Source organism: Charadrius vociferus, unplaced genomic scaffold (assembly GCF_000708025.1).
Source record: "Charadrius vociferus isolate BGI_N301 unplaced genomic scaffold, ASM70802v2 scaffold39, whole genome shotgun sequence".
In the NCBI taxonomy this organism is placed as follows: Eukaryota; Metazoa; Chordata; class Aves; order Charadriiformes; family Charadriidae; genus Charadrius; species Charadrius vociferus.
In genome coordinates, this window is record NW_009650188.1 from 2240009 (window position 1) to 2248925 (window position 8917).

Consider the following 8917-nt stretch of genomic DNA (forward strand, 5'->3'; position numbering starts at 1 on the left):
TTTAAACCTTCTAAGAAATTTGGCTTCCAGAGCTGTCTCAGACAAAGGAATCTCCTGAGGCGCTTGGCTGCCAGGATTTTTTTTTCCTGTGGTACTTTTCTCTCCTTCATAATTTCACATTTCTAATATTGGATGTGTAACTCTTCACATTTCAGCTTCTCCATGGGTTTTCTTTTTGCAAAGCAGCATATGAGTTTTCTCTATAAATCAGTGTCATGGTATCCATAATTAGCTTTTGGCTTCCCTTTCTACTCCTCTCTCCCTTTCTTTCTTACATTGGTGATGTGGTCAGGATGGAATACTCTGTGCGCAGACAGACTGTACATTCCTAGCTTAGTGATGTGATCCTTCCACAGTCCAACTTTCAATCACAACTTTGCAAGAATTTCACACTGGGCAAACTTATTTCTCACTCTCTCTAGATCTCTTCTTTGTTAGTATTGCTGCTATTCTGCTTTCTGCCTCCCACTGGGCATAAGTTTGGGCTAATAGTCTCCAGATGTCTTAACTTTCTGCTTTCCAGTTTCCGTGTCAGTTTAACTTATGTATTCAGTTTTTCTCCATTAAAACCTATCACTTTGCCTGCTTACCAGTGACCTTCTCTGCATGCTTTACCAGTAGTTTTTACTCTTTTTTTTTTCCTTAAAATTTAAAGATGCTGTGATCTTCCACTAAATTTGTGATTGTCAGATGCAAAGAAATCACAAAGACATACATCGGAAGAATTCATGTAGTAGTTTTTGAATGCATTACCTACACTGACAAAAGGAGTTCCTAAAAGAGTGACATAAGAGGGAAGTGGAGCCAAGTTAACTAGTGGGACACTGGTGCAGGTCATCAGATAGGTTTATATTTAAGCCCGTCTGTTAAGCTTGCTTTCATGAATTATGCCTCACGTTGCTTGTGGCTCTCATGGAAGGGTAGCTGGAATTTGCAACATGGGGAGTGCAGACCTGCTGCACCCTAGGAGGAGCAGGGAGAGCTGCTGTGTCTCAGACATGAAATCTGTCTGGAAATGTGTGGCACAGAGGGGGAGCATGCTTCTTCCTCTAGCTGTTCGTCTTCTGCACATTCCACATTGACCCTTCTGCCTGGGAGGCGATGGGGTGGCTTTGCTGTGGTTTGTGACTGATAGGATGCCAGGACTCCATGGGCCGTCCTGCCCTGTCTGCTCCTGTCTGTGAGCAGTCAGTCTTGGCTGCATATGTGTGGAGACTTCTGTTAGCCTTTTCCTAGGGGGTCTAAGTCATGCTTAGGTCATCTTCATCTTTTTAAAGTCTGGTGTCAGAGTTTGACTCTGAGAGCTGCTGCAAATGCTCGTCAGTGCAGTAAGACCTCTCTGTCTAGCTGATCAGTCTGAGGAGAGTCTGCTTGCTTGTCCTATTCACTCGTGTTGCGTCTGGTCCTGAGGGTTGTTTGTTCATGGTTAGAGTGTGATTTGCCATTGGACTCGCTGAGCATCTCCCAAAAAGTCAAGAAGTCTTAGGAACCCCCCAAATTGATGTGGTACCGTACCTTCAGTCTCTGTGCCCAGATGACTTGGGGGTGACTGCAGCAAATTCTGTCTTTGTGCTGGCTCACACATGTTTTTGAGGAAGCAGACAAGGTGGGCTCTCTCCAAATACCCCTTGTGAATTCTGGGGTTCTGCCTTCCTCTACCGCTACTTAGGCAGATACTTAAAAAGCGTGTGTTATCTGAAGAGGTTTGCCCTACCTGTTCTGAGGGGAAGGTCTCACTGGAGTGTTTGGCTCATTGGCTATTCGATGGAGTGTTTTGCTTTGTGATGGCTTTTTGATGTGCGCACACACATTTCTCTGCTCTCTTCTACCCTTCCCAGGTCGTCACTGTGAGAGCGTAATAGATGTGTGTCCCCGGAAGCCTTGTCAGAATGGAGGTAGCTGTGCTGTTGCCAGCAATATGCCGGATGGGTTCATCTGCCAGTGTCCTCCGGTAAGCACTGTATGCTGAAACTGAATTGCCTGCCTCAGCTCTAGAGTTCTCTGGCTACAGTTTCATTAGTTCCACTGGTCCACTGTAGGTGAAGGTTATCTTTTCTGTACTACTTGCGAAGCTGTGTCCTTGGATGCTCTTTACCCACATCTTTTAGTTCATCTACTTAGCTGGGAAAGCCAGGGCTCCCAGGCGCCCTAGGAGAGTGATGCTGCCTGTTGTTAGCCCAAACAATTCTGCTGTTGAGGCAGGATAGCTGGCTTTTCTATCTTCCACCTAGCATTAAATTTCAACAATTATTTTTGCTATCCTGTGTTCTCTGTGCTTGCTGCAAGGTTCACCTTGTTCTCGGCTCTTCTAAGTCCATTTCTAAATGTACCAGAGCCTTGTAAGTTCCTAGTTTATCCCTGAGGCTAGATCCAGAAAATCATGGCTCCTGCAATGAGGCTAGAGGAATTACGGGGGAGAAAGGGTTCGCGCATGACACCTTGCCTCCAGCCCTCAGAGCATTGGAGAATAAGTTTGTGAGCCTGGTTGTTTTGCCTTTTTTTTTTCCCCACAGGGTTATTCTGGAGCAAAATGTGAGTTCAGTAGCCACAGTACTTGTGGACAAGTGAAATGCAAGAAGGGGGAGCAGTGCATCCAGACATCTTCTGGTCCACGGTGCTATTGCCCCAAGCTGTCTGTGGGAGAGGAATGCCAGACAAACACGGGTTGTGCCAGTGCCCCCTGCCAGAATGGTGGAAGCTGCCGCCCTCATTCTCAGCCTCCTTACTATTATTGTCAGTGCCCTGTTAACACCCAAGGCAGCCAGTGTGAACAGCCTGTAACTTTCAGCCCAGAGCCCAAAGGATGTTTGGATTCCCAGTGTGCAGAAAAAGCGAAAGATGGCTATTGTGATGAAGACTGTAACACTCATGCCTGCTTGTGGGATGGAGGCGACTGCTCCCTGACAATGGAAGATCCTTGGGCCAACTGCTCCTCTTCATTGCGCTGCTGGATGCTTTTCAATGGACAGTGTGACGAGTTCTGCAACACACCCGAGTGCCTGTTTGACAACTTTGAATGTCAGCAAAATAGCAAAACATGCAAGTAAGGCTCGATCCTGAGGACGGTTTCTCTGTGTCACTAATATATCTCCTGCTAGCGATTTCGGTAGTTGGTATGCTTCATGCCTGCTGCTTCCGTCTCTTCCGTTGTTTCTGTTGCTGGACCTTGCTCTTGCTGAAAGTTTGACATCAAGGGGTTTCTGCTGCTTTGTGTACTTTTCATCTATTTTTTTGAAAGACGTTCTGGAATTTGTATGCTATGAACTAAGTTGATAGCCTGGGCAGTGGTAACGTGTTAACCTGCTTGATGGATGTGCCCTGCTTTCTGTGGAAATGTAAATAGGCGGCATTTCACCTTGTACGAGATTTTAATAGTACTGCCTCCTATCCTGAATTTCACTCCATACCAGCAATGCCTGTATTTTTATCCCAGTTGTATTTGCTGACTCTGAATGTGTTTTCCAGCTTGTTTGTCATGGCACTTCTTTCTCTTCAGTTATTTGTGAGAAACACTACAGCTTTGCTGTGATGATTCTCCCTTGGTGAGGCAGGAGGTGTTACAGCTTTATCTTAGTAAATAGAGTAAGCAGTTCTCTTCCACTGATACCAGAACTGAACCACTTGTTCTTGGGGTGCTCTTTGCTTCCTACTTCCACCCTGCCAGATTGCAAGCTTATCCTGGAGTTATATCTCTTCTCCTTATATCCTGAATATGAGTGTTATTTTTACCTCAAATGATTACGAAGAGCGTAAGGCCTTGTCCCCTAGACTGCAGGTATACTGTATAGAATATGTATGTCCTGTATGCTGCCTGTAACCCTTTCACTGTTCTAGGTATGACAAGTATTGTGCAGATCACTACGCAGATGGCCGCTGTGACCAGGGCTGTAATAGTGAGGAGTGTGGCTGGGACGGTCTGGACTGTGCTGGTGACAAAGCCGAGAAGCTGGCAGAGGGGACCCTAATCATTGTGGTCTTGATGCCCCCTGATGAGCTGTTGGGTGACGTTCGCAGCTTCTTGCGCACTTTGGGAACTCTTCTGCACACTAATCTGAGAATCAAGCTGGACTCCCAGGGAAACCCCATGGTATTCCCATACTATGGGGAGAAATCAGCAGCACGGAGTCGGCGATCACTTGTCATTCGCAAGCACAGGGAACTAGAGCAAGAGGTCATTGGGTGAGTGGATGCCTTTGTGTTCCTCTGGCCTTGTTATGGTGGTAGTTCTTGCTTGTAGGTGTCTGGTGTATTCTGGACCTTCTAGGGCTGTAGTCTGTTTTTTTTAATAGAGAAACATAAAGCTATTGAACTGCCAAATTCAGTACTGGGGGGTGGAATGATTAGCTTCAAAGGCTGCAGCTTTGGCAAAAGTTTCTGTCGCTGACTTCTGTGCCCTCTTACTGTGTCTCTGCAGCACCAGGGTGTTTCTGGAGATTGACAACCGTCAGTGTGCAGAGGATTCGGAGCAATGCTTTCAGAACACAGAAGCTGCTGCAGCTCTCTTAGCGGCTCAGGCCATCAAGGGCATGTTGCCCTATCCTTTCGTGTCTGTCCAAAGTAAGTAATTGCAGAGGGAAAATTGCTTGTGGAGGAAGGCAGTCAGCAAACTTGGGCTTGCAAAATTCATGCCCAGATTATTGATCATCATCTTAATATTTCTCACTGTTAAATGTGATTTCTGGGAGCTTATGCTTATTCTGCTCTGAGGGGACAGCTGGTTAGTAAGCAGCGCATTTAAGTTTGGAGCCTAGTCATTTTAGTACCTGTAGAAACAGCAATCTCTCACGTGCTGCAGCAGTGTGCAACACACAGCAGTGATCTTGTCTGCACTAAAAACCATTCATGTACTCTAAGCCATGAAGTCAATGAAAAAGGTGCCATTAGAGAGAAAGGGTGGGGGCCATTCCTCAGTCTATCAGATGTTTTATCCTCTGGCAAGATGTAGTACCTTTGATTTCTGCTCCCCTCTCCCTCAGTCTGAGGCTCGGCTGCAACCTCCTACTAAATTGGTAATATCACTGTTCCTAGTTGGGTCATGCTCGTATCCTTATGTAGATCAGCTCTCCCTACACTAATTCAGGGTGGCTGTCTTCAGCCAGCAGGACTCTTGAGGAAGGAGCAAGGTCTTCAGTTCAGCAGTCATATACTCTAAAAAATATTTTGAGAAACAAGATCAAGGGAAGCCAGAAAGACAGGATATATTCTTACAAAAGTTGCAGCAGAGCCTAAACTTCCTCAAGCCTTGCTCTAAATGCATCACAGTATAGAGGCAATACAGTCTTTTGAGGGGCAGACTCTGAGTGAGAAAAGAAAGTATGTAGATTGAAGGTTGTTGTTTCGGCTTTATTAATCTTACTATATTTTAACTGGAATTTTTAGGTGAACCCTTGTTACCACCAAAGACCCAGTTGCTTTACCTACTTGCTGTGGCAGCCTTGATCATCCTCTTAATTCTTCTCTTGGGTGTGATGATGGCAAAGCGTAAGCGCAAACATGGTTCGCTGTGGCTCCCAGAGGGCTTTATTCTGCGCAGGGATCCTAGTAATCACAAGCGCAGAGAGCCAGTTGGGGAAGATGCTGTTGGACTCAAGTAAGTTTTCATTTTGGCTGCTGACTGTGTTTATTAGTGTGTTAAAGGATTTTGAGAACGTGGTGTATGAATCTTTCATTAAAGGCACTTGACTCCATAGAGAAAGCTGCCTTTTAAGCTAGAACTTCTTAGGCTGTTTCTCTAAATTTTAGTACATCTGTTTTGGACAGAAGAACTTTAATTAACTGTGATCTGTAAAATGCTGGTAAGGAATCTGATCTTCTGGTTATGTTTGGTTTTCTGCCGCTCTGTTTAGTTCAGTGGTTGGGTACTGCTTGCATCATTGGCTTTTGGAGTAGGTGAGACATTTGTAGGTTGATAGGTGACAACAAACTTTTAATACATCTAGCTCAATGCGTTAAAGACATGACTCAGAAATAATGGAAAGTTTCAAAAGAAGAATCCTATTTATACAGTTTTGGCTTTCCACTGAATTAACCAAGTTTGCAGTTGTAAATGCATTTAATGCCAGCGTTGGCTGCCTGAGATTTGTAATTTCTTGGTCCCTCTGTTTGCAAGCTACCAAACTTGCAAGCATCCCATCCTTGGTCTCTGCAGGCTAGTGTAAGTAGCAGTAGTAGCACCTGCTCAGCCTGCAATGTGATGTGTTCTCCTTGTTTGTTAGAAATCTGTCGGTCCAGATACCAGAGGGTAACCTGGCAGATTCTGGACCAACTGAACACTGGGCAGGCGATGGTGGACCTCAGCCAAAAAGAGCAAAGGTAAGGAGCTCCAAGACTTCCATATTGCCTGAAATTGAAACTGCTAGTGAGGAAGACAGCTGCATTAACTTCCAGAATATGCCTCTTGCTCAAAACCTCCCTTTGCTTAGGGGTTTGTAATATGTAACTAATGATATCTGAGGAGCAAGTCCTCGGGTTAACAGTGCCACCACAGGCCAGTAGAGAAACCAAGTAACTTCTGTTCCAGTGTCCCCTCCCTACCCAGGCCCTACTGCATCACAAGAGAAGAGAAAGTTAGCGGTAGTGTGGTGTCTTGCAGTTCGGGTCTGATAACATAATGGTGGGAGTGTGAAAGCTGAGAGTGCCAAGCAGAGGTAAATGGACACCATCATTAGCTTAAACAAACAAACCTAAAAAACAAACAGAAAAAAACAACCCAAAACCAAACAAAAAACCCACCAAACCCAACAAAACTTAAGACAACCCAAGAGCTTTAAGTGTCTTTGGCTGCTTGATGAGCATTTTGAAGCAACTGCTTATTTCCTGTGCTCAGGCTGAGGATCAAGCCTTGCTCCCAGAAGGTGATGAGCAGATAGATCAGCGCCAGTGGACACAGCAGCACTTGGAGGCAGCAGATGTCTGTGGGAGCACGTCATTAGCCCTTACACCACCTCAAGCAGATCAAGAGGTGGATGTTCTGGATGTCAATGTCAGAGGGCCAGGTCAGTACTCTTGAGCGTCCGTGTGTTCTGCCAGCCAGCCACCGATCTCCCTCCCCTGTCTCCAATGGCTGGGACTGCTAATGTTTAAAAATTATATGGAGTATACAGTAACACCCGCGGGATTTTTATGGCACTGAAGGAAAAATCACATGCACTCCGGAGAAGAAAGCTGGGGAGATTGGATCATGGTCTGTATCACATGGAATATCATGTAACCAGAAGAAAAAAAGAGTTCACTTAGCAAGCACCTGTAGGAACTACAGGTATAGGATCTCCTTTATAACAATGCGTGCCTAAAAGATATCGTCAGAATGCCATTGCGGCAGAAATTTGGAATGTGTAGTTGTGCTGGAAATAACCTCCAGCTTCTTCAGCTGGGTCACTGCAGGGATTTATGCCAGAGTTTGTAAGGACCAACTTAGCAAGGTTTATACCTGAGGCGTCTGTTATCTGGGGTGGAAGCAAGGATGGCCTTTTCCTCAATAAGATGACTTCTGGCAGACAGTATACCCTGGTTAGCAGTGTGTGAGACATCTGTGCTGGAACAGAGAAGCAATGCAGCAAGTTTGTTAATGATTTATTTTTTTTTTTTAATTCACGGATTTATATCCTCAGCATATGGTGATCAACTCGTTGAATTCATAACACAACTGTGAATTTTGAAGGACACTTCTTTAACATGCACACACGTGCACAAGCTTGCTCTTTTAGTCTCAAATTGCTAGATGTAGTAAGAACACTCTGCTGCTTTTTGGAAGTGTAGCACTAATGCTGTGTAACCTGGTAAGGGAGTGGGTGGGTCATCTGATAATAACTGATTCCTGTGTTCTGAGAGGAGGGAGTTGACTGAGAGTTTTATCCTGGTTGGAAAAGCTGCAAGCATGGCTCTTGTTCATATGCGGAGAGGTGATTCTGATGATATTGCTGCAATTGCTTTTTATTGGATTTTGTGGGAATATTTCCATGCAATTTAATGATGGCTGGACCCATTCTCTCAGTTCCCTTCTATTGTCTTTTCTGCTCATTGACCCGTTAGCTCTCCTAAATGGCAAAGCACAGGAAAGGAGGGATTTCTCTGTAACAAGTGTGAGAACATAAACCATCAGTTTCTGCCAAATTTAAGCTTTTCTTTATTTCCCCTATTGAAACTTCTAGTTGTGTGGCAGTGTAAAAGCATTCCAAGTGCAGGCAATAACGTTTGTAAGATTTCAGACTGCTTATTTTCACGTTCACTCAAAGCTTTGTCCAACAATAGCAATAGAGTAATACTGACCTGTGAGTTGCTTTCCTGCCATTCAGATGCAACTGTGAAGCTTGCAGCAAGGTGCTGTAAGCTATCCCCCCTGTGAGCATCAGAAGCAAGCAGCTGAGTTACTGTCAGGGAAAGAAATCATTTGAAAAGTCTGAGAAGTGTTGGAGTAATGGATTAGTAAGGAGGGGTAGGATTCCTCGCAGTTAATCTAGCTATTCATCTGCCCTGGCCATCTTCCTCTTCCTTTGCAGGCAGAGGGAAGAAATAGGCACTTCTGAGAGGCAGTTCATCTCTGCCTCAGGCAAAATTCATCCTGAAGACTAGGTGGCTCACACTCCAGTAATGCTTCGCTGCCCCTAATTACAAAGGGTGTTGAGGCTGACTGACTTAGGTGCAGGTGTCTGGGCTGGAGCCATGTGAAACTGGGTGAGTTAGATCCTGGCTACAGGTCCAGGTGGCAGGGAGAACAGTAGGCATCTTTTCTAGAGAGAGGAGAGGCACGTTGAAACGCCTCGGTGTACCAAGGGATTTTCCTCTCTTAATCCAGCACCTTCTGCAGTCTCTCGAGTTTAGGGGGATCCAAGAGGTCCGGTCTCCTACAGAAGTGTTGCCTAGAGACTTTGCCAGGGGGTTCTTTGCATCTCAGCTTTCGGTATATTGTGCCTGTGTG

General features: G+C 45.2%; 1 protein-coding gene across 1 annotated transcript in view; it reads left to right on the plus strand.

Annotated features, from left to right (window-relative positions):
- The window catches only part of NOTCH2 (notch 2), a 99831-nt gene that overhangs the window by 71495 nt on the left and 19419 nt on the right, over positions 1–8917 (plus strand). Inside the window, 7 exon segments of the mRNA XM_009892893.1 lie at positions 1839–1951; positions 2514–3043; positions 3835–4179; positions 4415–4557; positions 5380–5590; positions 6216–6312; positions 6827–6995. Coding sequence (XP_009891195.1) covers positions 1839–1951; positions 2514–3043; positions 3835–4179; positions 4415–4557; positions 5380–5590; positions 6216–6312; positions 6827–6995 — 1608 coding nt within the window.